This window comes from Caretta caretta, chromosome 10 (assembly GCF_965140235.1).
Source record: "Caretta caretta isolate rCarCar2 chromosome 10, rCarCar1.hap1, whole genome shotgun sequence".
Lineage (NCBI taxonomy): Eukaryota > Metazoa > Chordata > Testudines > Cheloniidae > Caretta > Caretta caretta.
In genome coordinates this window covers 40,354,901-40,375,509 of record NC_134215.1, presented here as the reverse complement: position 1 = coordinate 40,375,509, position 20,609 = coordinate 40,354,901, and the positions used below count along the sequence as shown (strand labels likewise).

At 46.3% G+C, this 20,609-nt stretch overlaps 1 protein-coding gene across 1 annotated transcript in view; it reads left to right on the top strand.

Annotated features, from left to right (window-relative positions):
* Nucleotides 1-203: 203 nt before the first annotated feature.
* Nucleotides 204-20,609, top strand: part of LOXL1 (lysyl oxidase like 1) — a 41,057-nt gene continuing 20,651 nt past the window's right edge. Inside the window, exon 1 of the mRNA XM_048867538.2 lies at nucleotides 204-1,802. Coding sequence (XP_048723495.2) covers nucleotides 599-1,802 — 1,204 coding nt within the window. The 5' untranslated portion in view covers nucleotides 204-598. The remainder of the gene's footprint in view (nucleotides 1,803-20,609) is intronic.

Below are 20,609 nucleotides of genomic sequence, written 5' to 3'. Positions count from 1 at the left end.
AAACAACGGTTGCACTGAACTGTACGGACACTTGTTGCTCATAAATAGTGTTCCATCTTGGGGCTGTTTTACTCAAACACCATATATAAAATAGCCTTGGGGAAATTGTGAAGTGCTGCTGAATTACTGGAAACTGATGGGCTCTAGGACCCAGTGGAGGAACGTCACACGAGCTGTCCTCAAACCTCTCCAAACTTTTCACAGCCTGTTGCTTATTCATTGAGATCAGGAGGAGTAAATCCATCCAGCCCAGAGAGAGAGAGAGAGAGGAACATCCCTGCTCGGAACATAGCAGCAATGTGAAAACCATTCACGGAGAAGCCCTGCAAACTTTACTGAAGCCTTGAGACCAAAAGCGGCTCTTTTCCTCCTTTCATCTCCCAAGTCAATTCCACATATGTTGGCCTGGCCATGCAGCCTGCGGGAGAGCTGTGCAGTTTAGAACAGGCCAGGAATGGACAGAGTTAGAGCTGTTCACATCAGGAAGCAGCGTAGAGGCTCTGGAGAGAGGAACAGCTGGCAGAGGCCATCCAGGCTGCCTCTTTGGTTTGGTTTTGCAAATACTAGCCATTAAATCATCCGCTCCTCTTTGGTCACAATGACGGCCTGTGGCTTGTGCGACTGGTGGGCTGTGATGGGCTGCGGGATCTTTCTGCTGGTCCATGGGCAGCAGCCACAGAGCAGCAACACAGACGGCAATCGGTGGAGGCAGATGATCCAGTGGGAGAACAATGGCAGGGTGTACAGCCTCTTGAATACAGGGTCTGAGTACGTGCCCGCCGGCCAGGAGCCGGCGGATGGCAGCACCAGGGTCCTGCTAGCTGACACCCCCAGGAGTCAAAGCAGAAGGGGGCAGGGGAACCTCAGGAGGCAAGCACCCACCTTGCCAGTCAGGGTGGGCTCCGACACCATCCGGGGCCAGACACGGCACCCATTCGGCTTTGGGCAAGTCCCAGAGAACTGGCGGGAAGGTCCTGTCGGAGACAGCACCAGCTCCCAGAGGATCAGGCCATCCACCAGCCGGCAACGACAGACCAGCTCCTCCGCTGCCACCGTCGCGGCCTCTTCTTCATTCTCACACTCCTCCTTTGGGCAGCCCTCCTACTCACAGTTCCCCTTCCCCCAGCCCCCTTTTGGGAACCAGCATGAGCCCTACGATGCCCAGGTGTCTCGGGGCTATGACGAAGGCTACCTGTACTACCGCAGCACAGGAAACGGAGGGGGCGCTGTTGCATCAGCTGCTGCTGGTGTCGGTGTCCTATACCCCTTCCAGTCCAGGGCACGGTATGAGGAATATGGGGAGGACCAGAATCCCTACCGAGCCCAAGGCTACTATCCTGCTCCAGAGAGGCCCTATGTCGCAGTGCCCCCCCAGCCTCAGCCTGCTGATGGCCTGGATAGGAGGTACTCCCACAGCTTGTATCATGACACTAGCGCCACTGCGGAGCAAGGCTTCCAAGATCCTTATTCAGCAAGTCGAAACCAGCAGCCAATGGGACAAGGGGTCCCCACTATGGACAATTTACAGCTCAGCCCGGGGTCCCCTTTGGGGGCCAGCCCTGGGTATGGAACTGACCCACGATTGGGGCAATACCCCCCTTACGGTAACATGCCACTGGAGCCCTATGTCCCACCCCACAACGTGGAACCCCAGCCACCTTTCCGGAACTTGGATCCCTATGGGGCTCCGCGACCTGAACCCTACCTCCCTGTGAGGAGCCCGGAAGCCCCACAAGTGATATCCGACAACCAAGCCCGGGTCAGCGTGGGCAGTGTTTACAGACCTCCTCAGAACGGACGGGGTGAGTCCTTGGCCCTGGGAGCTATGGGTGTGTGGATGGGGAGGCTGGAGTGCTGCACAGTACCTGAGTTAGACACACACTATGGCCTGTTTACCCACGGCCTTTTCAGGGACACGCCAGAAGGCAGAGCCCTTTGGGAGCAGAGACTCCCCTACACCTGCGTCAACTCCCTTCTGTTCCCTGAATCACAAAGCAGCCCAGTTGCTCACAGCGGCCCAAGGCATCTCCTGCAGTTCAGCTGCCTGAGTAATGAGGATGGGACCACAGGGTCTGAGCAGAGCCAGATGATGGACAGAGGGAGGCATTCCTGTGTATTCAGGTAGTGGGTGGGGACATATGTGGGGAAGGTGCCATTATACACTAGGTTGATTGACACCCTGTTAACATAGGCGACAAATTTTCCCAGTGCCAGTGGGTGCTCGACCCCCACCCTCACCCCAGCCCCGCCCCGACTCCACCCTGCCCCGCCTCCTCCCGCCCCTGCCCCACCCCCATTCCGACCCCTTCCCCAAAGTCCCCACCCCAACTCTGCCCCCTCCCTGCCCCTATTGGATTCCTTCCCCAAATTCCGGCCCCAGCCCCGCCTCTTCCCCGAGCGTGCTGCGTTCCCCCTCCTCCCCTCTCCCTCCCAGTGCTTGCTGCCGTGAAACAGCTGTTTTGTGGCAGCAAGCACTGAGAGCTAGGGAGGAGGCGGAGGTGAGCTGGGGTGAGGGGGGGCAGGGCGGGGAGTCTGCACCCACCAATTTTTCCCCAGCCCCAGAGCACCCATGGAGTTGGCACCTATGCCTGTTAACACCTTATATAGATCAGGGCGAACTGGGCGGCGAACCTGAGATTGGGCCCAAGCGTCACTGCATCACGGGGGCTGAGCTGTGCTGTGCTCCTGGGGTCCAGCAGCACTGCATCGCGGGGGTGATGTGCACTGTGCTCCTTGGCTCAGAAGCACTGCATCGTGAGACATCATTTGCAGTGCACTCCAGCTACGAACCGATTTGTAATTATGTCCCGTTTCTTGCCTGTATTCTGCACTGTGGACTGCTCTGCAGTTGTACAGGAGATAGGATACAGGCTAGGTTGCACAGTTTAGCACTGCATTGTGCAGGAGGGTCTGGTGTGATGAGCATCATCAAGGTCAGAACAGTGACACTCAGTGGTTTCACATGATTTTGACCCCAAAATAGGCCAGTGTTATAGCTTTTGGCTGAGTTTGCTTTGCATATTTTTGTTTTGAGTTGGAACTCAAAACAAAGGCTAGCGTGTGTGACAGGAAACCTGTGGAATTTAACTCCCCTCCCCCCCAAAAAAATGATTTGGATAAACCCATGGAAACCCCGGCTCACCAACCCCTCTGACCCCTGTGACTCCTTTAGCCTGGCCAGCTCCCTAGTGGTTACTGAGATAAGCACGTCCAGAATGGGCTGGCTGATACACAAGAACAAAGACACCTCTCCAGGCTCCACGCTCAGTTCCCCTGGGGAGCCCTACATGCTGGTGTAGGCTGGATGAGTATGATGGCTCTGTGTGTGCTGCTGCTGCTCAGCACAAGGCTACAGGTTCCATGCTGGCAGTGCAGCAAGATGTGGCTGGGATGTCTCAGTGCAGACGATCTAGGAGTTTGGTAATGGGCTACAGAAACCTAGGACACCTGTTTGGGGCCAGCTATGGATGGTAGAGATCAAGAACTGTAGCCATCAGTAGTGGTTTGGGGGACTATATGTAATTAATTGGTGGGTCTCAGTCCAGTTCCTTCATGAAAACTGGTCTCACAATTGGCATTAATTGGCCCTCTCATTGGCATTCTCAGCAGAGAGGCCAAAGATTATATGGAGTCCTCTGGACAAGGGCTGAGGATCAGGTGTCCACACTAAGATCAATCGATCTGTCAAGTCAGCTGCCATCAGTGCCGTTGATCACGAGGTGTTGCTGGTTCATTTGGAAGCTCTAGCAGGAGAGGAGGGGGCTGCTCTTGGTGTCTGTTCTTTCCTTGCTGAGCACTCCCCAAGGGGGATTTGGGTGACTGTTTGAACTCCCACTGGAGGCCCACAGGGCTTCATTTTCACTCCTGTACTCCGTGATCTACTCTGGCTTCCTGTTGGCCTCCCTCGGTGGCATTGGTGGTGCTGTAAAACCCTAGATGGCCTGGGACCTGTCTGTCTGAATCCCCTTTCTCTGTGTGTCAGAGCCCCAGCTGCAGTAAACAGAGGGGCTCAACTGGACCCTGTACAAGGGAAGGAGCTGCTGGCAGAGTGTTCTCTGGGGAAGGGCCCTCGACTTTGTAACATCTCCACCACTTGATCCAAAACAGCCCATTGACCTTCAGGGCATGCTGCTGACCCGTCCAATTACCCAGGCCTTGGGGGAGTGAGGGGCTGGTGTTGCTTGGGTTTGGGGTTATTTCTGGTTGGCTGTTTTCTGGTCTGGAGCAGAAGAGAAACTGCTGTTTTTATCTTCCATGCAGCTGTGTTTTAGTTCCTGGGAAAAGTGCTTACTGTCTGGCTTGGGTGTTTTTTTAATATAGATCATCGGTCAAAAGAAATAGTAATAATAGTTATTATTTATCTTAGTGTAGGATCCAAAGGCCGCAGTTGAGATCCCAGCCCCACTGAGCTAGGTCCTGTATGGACACAGAGACAGTCCATGCCCAAAAGTCTAGGAGGAAAAGAAAAATAATTCACCTGAGGTCACATAGCAGCTCAGTGGTGGAACCCGGGATAAAACTCTGATGTCTCCGGACTAGCAGTCCAGCTGCTCTCTCCTCTTTCTCCCCTATAACTGGCCCTTTCAGGTCAGTTAGCCAAGAGCCAAGGCTGTCCCTGTGCTTTGATTATAAACAGAGACCTCTAGTCCACAGGGCAGTCATTGAGGCAGGTTTCTTAATTGGTAAAATCACCTTTAAAATAGAATCAAATGTTAATTGCCATTTCTAATCTCTTTAAACATTCAGTCAACCTGCCCAAGTCGCAGCTCATGGCCTGGAAGGAATTTACGAAATTCCAAGCCCATAACTGAGCTGGTTACATCGCCTGTTAGTGAAGCAGCCAGATCATTAGATTGTGTGAGCTGAGTTTTGTGCACTGTATGGACATCCTCTCTTCCTCCTGCCACTCACACAACAAAAGCATCTTAAAAGGCAACTGACAAGACTCGGTGATCCCGTCCCTACCACACTTTGGCACTTGTTCATGCCAAAACCAAACACCATTCAACTTTCAGCTGTTATTTTCAGTCCTTGTTGATTGCTAAGATATTTAAGTGTAAACTGAACCTTTCCTCTTTGCAATCAACTCCTTAATGACTCACTCCATCATCAGGAAATCACAGTCCCATGCTAGCAATACCACAATAGCATCCACTTTAGTATGGCACTCTAGCTAGCAATGCTCAAATACAACTCATAATTAATACTCTTTGGTACTTATAGAAGAGTGTTTTTCATCCAGAGATCTCACAGCAGCTCACTTTAACCAAGGTGTTTACATTTTATTAGCCCCATCCTACAGACATGGAAATTGAGTCATAGGGAGGCAAAGTGATTGGCTAGAATCACAAAGTAAGTAGGAGCTTATCTAAATAGTTTTACCTGTGAAGTGAAAGAAGGTAGGGTGACAAGTGCTGATCAGTTGTGTAGTCAATGGCTTGACCATGATTTGGTTCATTATGAAGTATATACAAAGACCAAATAACCAGTGTCAGTAAGGTTTATTAATATGGTGTGAGAAAAAGGTTCTGTCTATATAATACCAGTCTCCAAGCTGCCCCATGCAGTGATGTTACAGTCACTTAACACAGAAGGTGTGCTCCCCAAGTTACATGTTTCAGCTGGTATTATTTATATAATTTTACAAGTTACACATAGAATCATAGAATCATAGAACTGGAAAGGACCTCGAGAGGTCATCTAGTCCGGTCCCCTGCACTCATGGCTGGACTAAGTATTATCTAGACCATTCCTGACAGGTGTTTGTCTAACCTGCTCTTAAAAGTCTCCAATGATGGCGATTCCACAACCTCCCTAGGCAATTTATTCCAGTGCTTAAGCACCCTGACAGTTAGGAATTTTTTCCTAATGTCCAACCTAATCCTCCCTTGCTGCAATTTAAGCCCATTGCTTCTTGTCCTATCCTCAGAGGTTAAGAAAAAAAATTCTTCTCCCTCCTCCTTATAACAATCTTTTATGTACTTGAAAACAATTATCATGTCCTCTCTCAGTCTTCTCTTTTCCAGACTAAACAAACCCAGTTTTTTCAATCTTCCCTCATAGGTCATGTTTTTTAGACCTTTAATCATTTTTGTTGCTCTTCTCTGGACTTTCTCCGATTTGTCCACATCTTTCCTGAAATGTGGCACCCAGAACTGGACACAATATTCCAGTTGAGGCATAATCAGCATGGAGTAAAGCAGAAGAATTACTTCTCGTGTCTTGCTTACAACACTCCTGTAAAACATCCCAGAATGATGTTCGCTTTTTTTGCAAGAGTGTTACACTGTTGACTCATATTTAGCTTATGACCCCCAGATCTCTTTCCGCAGTACTCCTTCCTACGCAGTCATTTCCCATTTTGTATGGGTGCAACTAATTGTTCCTTCCTAAGTGAAGTACTTTGCATTTGTCCTTATTGAATTTCATCCTATTTACTTCAGACCATCTCTTTACGCATCACTAAAATCCAACCCATCAGTTGTCCCAGTTCCCTAATTGGTTCTTCTGTTCCTTCCTTATCTTTGTTGTGAATACTAGCATTCCAGGTACCGGTCCATGAAGGAACTTCCTAAGTGTACTAAGATATAAAACGAATGTCTCTTGATTTTGACAAGTTTCCTATCTGCTTATGCCATATGTTTACTTCAGCAAATACAAGCAGTTATGGGATACTTAGTATACTTATAAGTAAACAAGCTTATGGTATGGGTCAGTTTAGGTTATATCACTGTGCTTAATGTTACTAGTGCTTAATGGATACTAATATATATGGTGTGGATAATAGATGTTATTAATATGATATATTTTAAAGAAAAGGATATAAAGAAAAGGAATACTTGTGGCACCTTAGAGACTAACAAATTTATTTGAGCATAAGCTTTCGTGAGCTACAACTCACTTCATCGGATGCATTTGTGAATGTAAGCTGTAGCTCACGAAAGCTTATGCTCAAATAAATTTGTTAGTCTCTAAGGTGCCACAAGTACTCCTTTTCTTTTTGCGAATACAGACTAACACGGCTGCTACTCTGAAACCTATATTTATATGCTAGCCAGCATATATTAGTCAACACAAGGGTCTCTCAAAGAGAAGAGTTTCAGGAAAGGTTCCCATTCATGATTGCCAGAGATGTCCAAAATGTTCACAATGAATTCTGAAACCAGGTGAAACTGGGGCAAATCTGTGGTTTCATTCCTACAGCAATGACTACATTCAGATTCACTGAGAGTCTAAAAAACCTTTGGAGTCAATGCAGTCTGGATTTCAAGTGAGCCCAGGCCAGTTTATGGTTCAGCTATAAAGCAAGTGAATCTCTCTGAGTCACTGAGATTCACTCTGACCCTTCAGGGTAGAGTTGTGTGAATAACTGAATTTTTGGATGAGTGGCGAAGCCAAAAAATCGGGGAAAAAATCCTTGAGTCAACCCAAAATAATTATTTTCGGTGAAACAACAAAATAAAAAAATAAAAGCTTAATTTAGATCAAACAAAACATTTAATTTGACCTGAAACATTTTGTTTTGGTTTGGGGTTTTTTAACCTATTAATAAAAATGCAGTGAAATCCTAAATAAAACAGAATTCCAAGTGTAAAAATCAAAATGTTTCATTTAAAAAATATCAAAACAAAACATTTAGGATTTTTCAGCATTTTTTTTTCTTTCTGTTTTTTCCCCCCAACAACCAGCTTGGCAAATTCAACTGTAATTTGCAAAAATGTTTTGGTCAACACAAACATGTGTTTTTCAGCCATAAAACAAAGTCTCAGCTGATAAATTGTGTCCAGCTCTAGTGATTGGGACATGACGTTCAAGGCAAAAGTCAATGAGGAGTAAACATACCTGTGATCTACTGCTGAGGGGAAGGGTCACAGGAGGCCCGATCAACCAGCTCTACTGATCATGTTGTCCAAAAATCTCCACAGGGACCTACTGTAAACTTGTAAAAGTCCAGCTGGGTGGTCAGTACTGGGCAGAGGGAGGAGGCAGAATTGGGACAGAGATGAGAGGCTCCAGGAGGAGCTGAACTTGAGAAGCTCAGGCCTGGCTTCTGCTGTTGGTTACAAAGTTAATTGAAGTTATAGAATCTAAACTTCAGCCCGATCTCCTTCTGCCTGTGGGCAGAGCTTTAGGGGCCCAGCAGCATGATGCAACAGTAGGAGCCATGTGGCCCAAATGTCAGGTGATGATACTGCAATGCTGTGGACCTGATCCAAAGCACATTTAATTCAAGGACCCCAATGCAACCAGCAAACAACTGGATGGATGTTTGAGAAACCTTCTAAGCACCCCTGTGGTGTCCAACCATTCGATTGGATATCAGTGTTGGAGACCCAGCAAGTCTTTCCACTGTACCTTTCCCTCCCTCCTTCCCAAAATGCCATGAACTCCCTGGGTGGCAGGAGTGGGGCTGTCTGGTTGGAACTCCACCTTGAGTGGGTGTCTTCAGCTCAGAAATTCTGAGCTGAGATTCTGTGCCTGGAAAGTGCCAGCGTTCACGGGCATAGCTGGCCTTGAGCATGTGCTTGTGATCAGATCCCTCCAAGTCCATGTTTCATGCAAGCAGCACTGAACAAAGGGCTAATTTTATGAGCTTGACCTCATTTCCTTCTGGCCTGGCTCCAGGGGCTGCAGAAGCAAAGGGGAGCTGAGTGTGTATATATTCTTGTCAACTTGCAATACTAAACACATGTGAACTTTCTAAAATAAACACAACCCCCATGCTCTTTGCTCCATTTACACTACCATTTGTTTCTCTCTCTCTCTCTCTCTCTCTGCTGTTAACATGCTCTCTGGCGTCAATTCTTTCCTCTTCCCCATCCATTCTCTTTCTCCTTCCTTTTACCTTAATATTTATTTCCAGCACTTACTTCACTTTCTCCATTGCATATTTTGTTATATTTAAGTCTTCTCTTTCTCTCTCTTTCGCTCCATCTGCTGCCATTTGTCTCTGTCTCTTGCCTCCTTCTGTTCTTATCTCCTCTTGATCTAGTTTAAAACCTTTTCATTGGAAACCCACTTCCATGTTTTGCTTTTCTGTACTTAAGCAATCCAGACAAAGATCCACAGGGAACGTGTGACTCAGGGAATTGAAACAATAACAAGGATCTTCATTGGTCAACCCTGAGTGTTCAAAAATTGCGAGTCAGGCCCTAAAACTTGCGAGATTAAAAAAATCCTTGATAAATCTGGTGTTCTTTTGCTTTGCTTTCTGGTTGTCCTCAGGCTTCTCTCTCCAACCACAAGGACTAGAAACTTACTTTAAAAAAATTAAAGCATCATCATCACATGATTCCAGAAGAAGAAGATTTAAAACAAACACCAATTATCATGAGACTTGGGATAAAATTGTGAGAATTGGCAACACTGCCCCCTCTCTCAAGGGTATTTTTTTTATAAGATACTAGTCATCCCAGGAAAACTCTCTGTCAGTGGACTGGTTGGCCAGGAGAACCAAGGGGACTGTACTGGTGACAGGATTGTTTGATTTTGATGTCACAGATGCACCCATTCCATGAGCCAAACAAAATCCCAATCTTCCCTCAGTTCCCTTCTCCTTCCCCCAAAACCAGGTAGACAAAACCCTGTGGTTCTTGCAGGGCGCTTGGCATCTGCTCCCATATGGGACCTGGGACCAGAGCGCTCCAGGGCCATTACATTTCAACTTCTAAGGGTACATCAGCAGTGCGATTCTGGGGTGTGATTGCAGCTCATGTGGGTGTACCAGAACTAGTTTTGAGCTAGCTAGGTCAGGCATTGGAGCAGCGAAGCTGCAGCAGCACTTGGGTGCAACTGATGCAGCTTCCCTGCTCCAGTACAGGGCTGTCCTGAGGCATACACAACATACTCAGCTGCATAGGGCACCTGAAAATTTGGGGCACCACTGGGTCTTAGTGTCCACCCATCTGACTTTCCTATCCCTGTTCTGACCCTTCCTACAGGTTCCTGCAGCTGGCTTCTTCGGGAGGGGATCTAGTAGTTAAAAATGAAAAAGCCTTCCAGCCTGCCAGACCTATTAGCAGAACACTGAAACTGTTGAACAGCCATTCAAGGGGTAATGAAGCCATTTAACAAGCATTTGCCAAACCCCAGGTATATACTGTCAGTTTCTGAATTTACTGACAAAAACAGTTGTGCATTACTATAATATTTACTCAGAACATGTCAGTCTACAGGACCTTAGTTTAAAATTTGCTTTAAAAATATTTAATTAGTGTGTTTGTGAAGATTGTAAAATCACATCTCTAAAAAATCCTTGCATAGATTTTTAGATGCACAATCATCTTTAGCCTTAAATACTTGGCACTTCAGACATACAGTTTTTTAAATAAATCCTTCAAAAGACCACCCTTATCTAAAATACACATTTTAATTACTATACTAAAAAAAACTTGCTTCCAAAGTCTTCCTGTCCTTTTTGTCCATCCCTTTCTCCCTTCACCCACCCACCCCCATCTCCACTGAACAGAGCCTTAAAGGGACAACACCCCTTTTCTTCCAGGTAGCTGGACAAAGAGTTTCCCTTTCTTTACTTTTGACTATCTGGTGAACTAAGAGAACCCTCCAGCAAAATCAGTACCTTAGTAAGATATAAAATCCTTTGTTATGCCTAAAATCTTTGGAAACATATTTTTTAAAGTTGGTGAAATTTCATAAACATGTCTATTGTTATGGAGATCACACAAGGCAAATTAGTGTTCCCTTTTTCTAAAAGCAATGAACTTTGTTATGAACACACTAAACCTCTGTGACTGATTAATTTAAAATAATGTCTTTGTTTCAGTGAGTTAAATATGTAGTAATCTGGAATGATTACTTTATGAAGGCTTAAGAATACATTTAAAATATAAAATCAGCTTAGAAATACTGATTAAGAAAATGTAAAACAGAGAAGAGCTGCATCATGTATTCCATAATATTTAATGTTGTATTCAGCAAGACAGCTGACTCACCCTTACTACAAAGTTTTTGCAAATAAATGTCTGACTAACTTCAGGGCATATCAAAAAACCTGTGATGCTCCACCACCGTGAGGCCGGCTGGGCGTCTTTGTTATCCTTTGGTGCCTCGTCCCCTCACTTACCCACCCATCCACCCCGCCGGGCTGCAAGCTCGGGCTGCCGTTGGGCATAGGGGCACCAGTTTAATAATACTGCATAGGGGCCCATAAATCCTAAGGACGGCCCTGCTCCAGTACCATGGTAACTGGAGTAAAGCTAGCTTGAATATGTTTGGGCCTGAACTTTGTGCCTCTGGCCAATCTCTCCATCTGAGTTAGGGAACAGAATAGGGCAAGGGGCAACCACCCCTTATAAAACATCTAAAGAAGATGTTACCTTCTGCCTGGCGGGGTACTGAAGGGGGCATTCCATTGCCTGGCCTCCTCAGCTCCCTCCAAGGAGAGGGCTGTCTCCAAGAGGCCTGGCCATTCTGCTCTGAGCAGTTTCTGCAGCAGAACCACTTTCCTCCCCTTGCCTCCACATGTCTCTGATTAGATTTATTTTCATGTTTCTTTCCATATATGTACTCAGGTCACCTAGCAACCACTCAACCCAGCATAGCTGTCTTGGTTTCCCACAGGGATTTGTGTTCACTCTGTGGGCGGCTTGGTTTGGAGGGCTGGGATTTTTCTTCACATTTACCAGCACATATGAGTTCAGGGTACCGGTGGAATAACAGGCCCCCTCCCTCCTCTGCTCCCTCAGCAGGTGGGGGTCCTGTGTCCTTCTGCTAATCCATAAACTCCAGGGCCTGACCACTTGTGGGCATTAAAGTTCCTATGACACTTTTCACAGGAGGTGTTAGCCCCAGTGTCCTGGCCAGCTTTCAGGCTAAGTAATTACATTCTGGCTGAGCTGAAAGTCCCTGAGCAGCTTCAATTAGAGAAGTTAGTCTCCTCCTATAAACTGTTGGGTAGTGTTCCTAATAGAGAAGAGTGGCCATGTTCCAGTTCAGAAGTACCTGTGTTCCACTCTGTGTGTGTGTGTGTAATTACTTATAGACTTTCAAATTTCTTTCCATGTGAGGATCTCAAAGCAGTTTGCAAAATTGGTGAATAAACCATGCATGAGGTAGGTCCATGTTACTATTCCGATTTTATAGGTGGGGAAACTGAGGCACTGACAGAGTAAGTGACATGCCCAAAGTCACCCAGTAAAATGGCAGCAGTGCTGAAAATAGAATCCTGGGGGTCCCCCGCTCCAAACCCTCCAAACCCTTCCCTCTTTGGAAACTAATAATAATACCTAGCTCTTTTCATCAGTAATCTCACATCAATTTACAAAGGTGCTCAGTACTCTTATCAAGGGCCGGCCTCAGGGAAAATGGCACCCTGCGCGAACTAGCATTTTGGCGCTCCTGACCCCTGTGGGCGCAGTGCCTCCCATTGCCCCTGACCCCCATGGCTCCTCACCTGTGTCCCCAACCCCTGCACTACCCTCCCACCTGCACCCCCAACCCCTGCCTCTCTCTTGTGCCCCAATTCCTGCATGTGCCCCTTTTGCCCCTAAGCCCTGCACCCCTCTCCTGTGCCCAGGTCGGGAAACTGACCCAGATGCATGGAGCAGCTGGCATTGCTGCTCGCTCTCTCCACCCCCACCACACTGCTCCTCCGCACACCCCTAGGGGATTGGGGTGGGGGGGGGAATGAGGCCCGACATCAGGGCCCCCTGCATCCAGGTCACTTTTCCCACCTAGGCTGCATAAGTACTTGGTGCTGCTCCTTGCTCCCCCACTCACAGCCCCCTAGGGGTGCATGGAGGAACGTTGGAGGTTGGGGGTGAGCAGTATCTGTGCATCTCTGCTTGTCCTCCACCAGGCGGAAGCAGGGAGAAATCTGGGCGCCCTTCCACACGGCACTCCCCTGCCAGCCGGGAGCAGTTTCTGACTTTACACTGGCAATGCAAACCTCTGTGCTGCTGCACAGCACCCCCTTGACCATCACGCCCCTGGGCAGTTGCCTGGGTGGTCCACCCCAAAGGCTGACCCTGCCACTATCCCCCTTTACAGGTGCGGAAACTGAGGCACAAGGAGGTGAAGGGACTTGCCCAACATCACACATGGGTCACTGGCAGAGCTGGGAATTGAACCCAGTCTTCCTGGTCTCTAGCTCTAGACATGTGTAGTTATCAGTAGGGTGGCTCAATCCTGCAGCCCTCATTCAGGCACAACTTCAGTTGAAGCGTGTATGAAGGGACTGCTGTTATTGGTCCACAGTGAGCACCATCCATGTGGCTCGGCAGGCTACCCTGTGAGACCCCTCCCATGGCTGGCTGCCTCCATGCACACTGCTCCCCAGCCACACTCTGCCCACCAATACACTGCTGTGTGTGTGCTATGGGCACAATAGATAAGATTGATTCCCCCCATGCTGTGTCTGCCAGCTGGTGGGCAGGTTTCGCAGCAGGCCTCCCTCATGATTGGTGTCTGCGGTGTGATAGTTGCACTTGCTGTGCGTGGGTCTTGCGGGGACCCTCACTGTCCAGAGGGAGCTAACACTTTTGTGCAAGGTTCTGACTATGCAATTATCTGGTTCTTTTTGGAACTCGGTTACACCTTTTGACCTCACAACATCCTCTAGGAATGACTTCCACAGATTGACTGTGCATTCTCCACTGCATTCATGATTTTATAGACTTCTGACGTATCCAATCTTAGTCATCTCTTTTCTAAGTGGAGTAGTCCTGTTCTTGCCTCATACAGAAGCTGTTCCATACCCCAATCATTTTTGTTGCCCTCCTCTGTACCTTTTCCAGTTTTATCTTTTTTGAGACAGGACCACCAGAACTGCACACATTATTCCATGTGTGGGCAAAGCATGTATTAATATAGTGGCATGATATTTTCTATCCCATAATCTATCCCTTTCCTAATGGTTCCTAACATTCACTTAGCTTTTTTGACTGCAGATGCACACTGAGCAAATATTTTCAGAGAACTGTCTACGACTCCACGATCTTTCTTGACTGTTAACAGCTAATTTAAACTCATTTTTGTATGTATAGTTGGAATTATTTTTTCCACTGTGCATTACTATTTCTTTTGTTTATCATTTTTACAGTGCAAATATTTGTAATAAAAATAATATACACTTTGATTTCAATTACAACACAGAATACAATATATATGAAAATGTAGAAAAACATCCAAAATATTTAATACATTTCAATTGGTGTTCTGTTTTTAACAGTGCGATTAAAACTGCAATTAATTGCGATTAGTTTTTTTAATCACAATTAATTTTTTTGAGATAATCTCATGAGTTAACTGCAATTAATCGACAGCCCTAATACACACACACACACACAGACACACACACACACTCAGAGGCAGTCCTTGAATTTATGATATTCGACTTACAATGAACGGCACTTCCAATACTTCTGAATTGACACCCTGATTAGACTTATGACAATTGGTTTCAACTTTATGATGGTCGGTCTCGCAGTGGAGTGGCTTGCGGTTCTGACTTACGACGTTTCAACTTAAGACGCAATTTTCAGGATATTGTGTCATAAGTACAAGGACTGCCTGTATACATCTATATCTATATATATAAATATATAGATATAAAAACTCTTGGGTGAATACCATCTGGTCTTGGTGACTTATTACTGTTTAATTTATCAGTTTGTTCCAAACGCTCCTCTGTTGACACCTTTGTCTGGGACAGTTCCTTGGATTTGTCACCTACAAGAATGGCTTGCATGTGGGGGTGGTTCCCCACATCCTTGGCAGTGAAGACTGATGCAAAAAATTCATTTTGCTTCTCTGCAATGGCCTTCTCTTCCTTGAGCGCTCCTGTAGCTCTTCTATCGTCCAGTGGCCCCACTGATTGTTTAGCAGCTTCCTGCTTCTGATGTACTTTAAAAAAATCTGTTAGTTTTTTTTGTTGTTGCTCTTCAAATCTTTCTTCGTCTGCCTTATTGTACTTTGACACTTGACTGGCCAGAGTTTATGCTCCTTTTAATTTTCCTCAGTAGGATTTGACTTTCCAGTTTTAAAGGTTGCTGTTTTAACTCTCACAGCCTCTTTTACTCTGCTGGTTAGACATGGTGGCATTTTTGGGTCCTCTTATGTTTTTCATGTTTTTTTTAATTTGATTATCTGAGACTTTGTTTTTTATTAAAAATTCTTGGCTTGATGGGTTGGAAACAAGGTCCAGTAGCCATGAGCTTACACAAGACATCCCTGGGCAAAGATCAGGACATGCCATATTTGGGGCAACCTTTGATCCAGTGGAACCAGACTTTTTGATGTTTTAAACTGCCTGATAGAGCTGGGTGAAGGTTTTTGAATTAATAGTTTGTTCATCAAAAATGCAATTGTGGATCGCCTGAAACTAGATGCAAATTTGGGTTGAATTTGGTGAGCAGTTTTGGCCAGAAAAAAACAATAGATTTATTTTTAAATCAAAACCCACCTCCGCAGGCTGCTGTGAGGATAAATGTATGAAAGACTGGGATGTGCACAGACATTACAGCCATGGAATACCTTTGATCATTATGACTGGAGCCATTTAGCCCTTGGGATGGCATTGGCTCCAGTTGCAAAAGGTTCAAGTTAGCTGCTGAGTACTTATCAAAGCATCACTGGTACCTGGCTTGTGGGCATGGTCATGAACCCAGATGAAGAAAAGAACAAGTGGAAAGTCGGGGCTTTGCAGCCGGAGTGACTGGAGAACAGGCGGTTTGCCTTTGTCAGCTGAGATGGCTTTTAATGATGGCACTTATGGCACACCTTATGGCACCTGGAGGGGAAGGGAATGAGAGGGAGACTGTCCCCATTCCTTGGGCCACCCTGCCTGCTGGTAACAGCAACATTCCATGGCAGATCAGTTTGCTGGGAGGCTGAGGCTGACCATGGATGCTGCAGGGCATTTTTTTTCAACCAAAAAGGCTTTTTAGCCAAAAATGAACATTTTTGCAGAAAATATTAATTCTGATCAAATTATTCCCTTTTGCAATGAAAAATTGTTACCAGAAACTGATTTTTAACCCCAAAATGATTTTTCAAAAAACAAATGTTTTGGGGTTTGAGGTTTCTTCTTGTTGAAAAAACCCCAGGCAATGTTCATAGGAAATTTCAGGAGGGGAAAAAAGGGGGTTTGTTTTTTTCCAAAAATTCCTACAAAAATCACTGGGATTTTTTAACCAACTAGAATCCTGCATCTCCACTTCCTTCCTATCTTATGAAGCGAGGTCACTTTCCATTACTCTCTTTCTTTCCAACTTTCATGGTTCACTGATTCCTTCGGCTTTCGACTGTCTGTTTATATCAAGAATTTAGGGCCAACTTTTATTGAAGCAAACTGGAGTCTTTCCACTGCCTTCAGTAGGCAATGGATCGGATCCTTAAAGGATGCCCATCACTGTAGTATCTCGGCACTGAAGCACTTACATGTCAGAAACATAAAGCTCCAGGCTTAATGAGCTCTGCTGCCTCCAACCCTGAGTCCAGCTGGTTCGACTTATAGAGCTAAAAGGGGGAAGGGGCTGCATCGCCAACAAGATCTCAGTTTTACTCAAGTTCACTTGGATCCCACTGGGGACCTAAGGCTCTCCTTGGCCACAGCCCCTGCAGCAGAAATGCAAAGCTCAGCTCACTTTGCCTTCAGCCTTGTGTACCTCAGGCCTGACCTGGGGCTCAAGGTGGGAGAGTGCAGTTCAGCTCGTGTGGCCCAATCAATTCTTGGCCTTCCCCTGAGACAAGAGCAATAATCTGCTCACATTGCAGGGGTGGTTTGATGATGGAGTCACTTGCCCTCTGACAAATGGGTTTGAACTTGTGATCTAAAGCAAATGGTTCCATATTCTGCTGTCTCCTCCCTCCGTCCTCTGCCAGGTTTCATTTCAAACACATCACTTGTTAGAGGTGTCTTGCAATAATACATTACACTTGTACAGCTCCTTTCCCAACATTTGTGCAGTAACCACCATACCCATTTTATGGAAGGATAAACTATAAGAAAGGAACTTATCATACAGCAAGTCAGTGGCAAGAGCCAGAAACATAACCCAGTGGTTCTGACTCCCAGCCCTCTGTTCTGCGCCCCAAACAGCATTCTTGTCACTATCTCGATGTAAAACTCCATCTATTGTTGTAATGAAGCCATAGGAAAGGGACGAAGAACAAGTTTTTTCAGTCAACATTTTTTGGATGTTGATGTGAAATTTCAAAACAAAAAAAATCTGGATAATGTTGATGAAAAATTTCCCCTATTTTTCAACTAACTATGGGGCTGGTCAGATTGGGTTTGGTTGGCAGCGGAGGCCTGTTTGTTTGATTGTTTTGTTTGTTTTTTGAGGAATTTTCAAAATTTCAGTTTTCAAAAAAGGGTGGGGAAATGTTGATAAATTGTTCATGAAATATTTCCACTTTCTTCGAGCTACGTGTGGTGAGGCTGTCAATCTGCCTCCTTTTACCAGCACTGAATTAAGAAAGAAAGAAAGAAAGAAAGAAAGAAAGAAAGAAAGAAAGAAAGAAAGAAAGAAAGAAAGAAAGAAAGAAAAAGCCTAGCTTCTTGATGGGAAAGGAACAGAAGAACTTAGTTTAATGATACTTGTAAGACTTGTACATCCATTAATGCTGTCCTCAAGCACAATTGTGGTTCTTTAGCAGGTACACTTGATAGTTGCTTAAGCCACAATCAAGAATGTTTTATAATCAGTTATTATTCAAATATGTTGAGGATTCTTGACATAAAGACCAAATCTTGCCATTCTTTCTCAGTGCTTCCTCAGACAGAACTCCCATTGATTGAGCAGGTCATGCAACCCAGCGATTGAAAGCAACCCTACAATAACTAACCAGTATGCGCAACCCAGAATTAGTGAGCCCCCACTTCGATTGCCAACCAGCATGCACAGTACAGTACTATTGAGTGATTAGAATAACAAATCAGGGAGTGCAGCCCTGCACATATAAGCAGCCCTACAATAACAAACCACTGTGCTCCGCCCAGTGCTTTTGAGCAGCCCTACAATAACAAGGCAGTGCAGAAACTTGTGGGAAGGGAAGATCCATGTTGGTAAAGGAATCTGATTGCTGTCTCAAGTTCCCAAGATTTATTATAAACATCAGTGAAAAGGAAACATTTTTATAAATAATGACCAATCCCCTGGCAATGTTCCTTTCTATAATGTAGGCACAAATCATCAAGGAAGAAGGATGGGGCCCAGTTCTGAATTCCTTCCCTGAAGCATGGCTGATCAGCCTGGGGTGTTCTTCTTTTCTTTTCTTTTTAGTGAACAGTTTCTTTCGAAAAAACAGTTGTTTCCCCTGACGCCTTCTCCTTGTCTTTGTGTTCAAATCCCCCTGTGCATTACATCACCAGAAATGACCAAGCATAGAGGCAGGAAACAAGATCCAATCTAGTGACGTGATTTCTCCAGGGAAAGCAGTTCAAGAAACAAGAAGGCATTGTTCTCTGGAAGAAAAAAAACCACTCAGGACCTGATCCAGTTCCCGTTGAAACTGATGGAAAGGTTCCCACTGACTCCAGCGGGAGCTGGAGCAGAGCTGAAGTCTCTGGAATTCAGCAAACCTCTGGCAGCACAGAGGAAGGCTTGTTGCAACACAGGCAAAGGGTAAGCCACATAAAGCTCACTTTGCACAAGCATCCCAGATTGTCTGAAACTCACCTGAGCTGCTCTGCTGTGGGAAGCTGGGCTGCAGATCCATTACAAATTGTAATCAAAGGAGGAGGACTATGCCATAACCATGAGGTCTGATTGCACTCTGAAATACAGAAGAAAGGGGGAGACGGGGGCTGTAGAGCTTGGGGATTGGTCTGCTGGGGCATCAGCGCTGATTCTGGGGATAAGTGGTAATCCTTCCACTTGTACAGCACAGTGTACCCAGGTATTTAAATAACAGCTGGAGCTTGTCACCCATAGGGGTGATGGTGGTTCGCAAACAGGGGTGTGCAGCATTATCCCCATTCAACAGAGAGGGAAACTGAGGCACAGCACATAGATGAGACTTGCCCAAGATCCCACAGGGAGTCAGTGGCAGAGCTGAGGAATAGCACCCAGATCCCCTGAAGCCCAGCCCTCTAGACCATAGTCACCCTGAAGCAGGATCTAAAAGCCTTTTATAAGTGCAAACTTGTCCAGCCTCATGAGGGAGGTTAGTGGAACTGCAGCACAGCAAGGTGAAGCAATCTCCCCAGTCATTGGCACACTGGGACTGAGGGCAGAGGTGCAAATGGAAGAGACCCAGCTCCCCCCAGGTCCAACCATTAGGCCAAACTCACCCCCCCATTCATAGTAATGGGATCACATCATTTTCTTCCCACTGCCCTTCAGGGGCTCTGAAGACTGAGGCTCTACTTCCAGCTGAGCTCTGTAATGACTCAGCCTCCCCCCAGCCCTATTTCCTAACCTGGCCCTCTCCTGGCCATTGTCAACATCTTGCCTCCTTCTGCTTCTGCTATGAGGCTTCATCTTCCAGCACGGGCCTCCTTCCTGAGGCATGAGGCTGGTCTGGGGATACGGCACAAGAATCAGGATAAGCTGATGCTAAGCCTCTGTGAGCTAATCTACTCTTCTAAAGCAAGATGGGAAGACATCCCTTGGCAACGTTGGGGAGGCTGGCGCTGAGCACTTTCTTTGCCTCACTTTGGAAGCTGGAAACAGGAGAGTCTGATGGGAATGTGCTGGAGGAGCATGAAGGGCCAGGAGACAAAATAACAACAATCCAGAATGGAAAGCAGCCCAGGCATCCCATTCCTGCTCTGTACACTTGCCTCACTAGCTGCAATGCGTGTGCAACGTGTTTTGATGTCTGGCTCAGGACAGTCTGGCCCGTGCCTAGCGTCCCAGCTCCTGGAGTCACAGCCTGAGAGCAGAGCTCTCAGCTAACACAAATATGATTAGCCCTCATGGACGCAAAGAAAGCTTGACAAGGTGAACTGGATGTAATTGATGCCTGCCTGAGTCTACAGACAGCCTGAAACTATAGTTCCAAGAGGTGTGGACTGCCCCATTCATCTTAATTCTGACTCCTGCAGCCTCCCAAAGGAGTGGGAGGGAGGGTCATGAATCAGGGATAGGGCCACAAGGACACCATGTGGGGTTTGTCTAGAGCCCCCCATGGTCTGAACTTGGCCCTGCTCTCAGTGTCTCTCCCACTGTCTTCTGAGCCTTTTCCCTGGTTGTGCTCCTGGTTGAAGTCCATTCCCTGGGATAATTGCCCCCTCTGTAAAAGCAATTCTCCCAAAGGAGCCTTTCTCCCCTTCAGCTGCATCCCCTTGCTTTAGAATCTTTGGCTGGGATGTAACGTCACAAGGGAAGGAGTGGGCCCCCCAGCCCTTGGACTGTGCAAAGGGGGCTGCACAAAGCACTGGAGACTATGTTAGAGGAACATAAGAACAGCCATACCATGTCAGACCAAAGGTCCATCTAGCTCAGTATCCTGTCTTCTGACAGTGGCCAATGTCAGGTGCCCCAGAGGGAATTAATAGAATAGGTAATCATCAAGTGATCCATTCCTTGTCACCCATTCCCAACTTCTGAAAAATAGGGTTGGGATGCCATCCCTGCCCATTCTGGCTATTAGTCATTGATGGACCTATCCTCCATTAATTTATCTAATTCTTTTTTGAATCC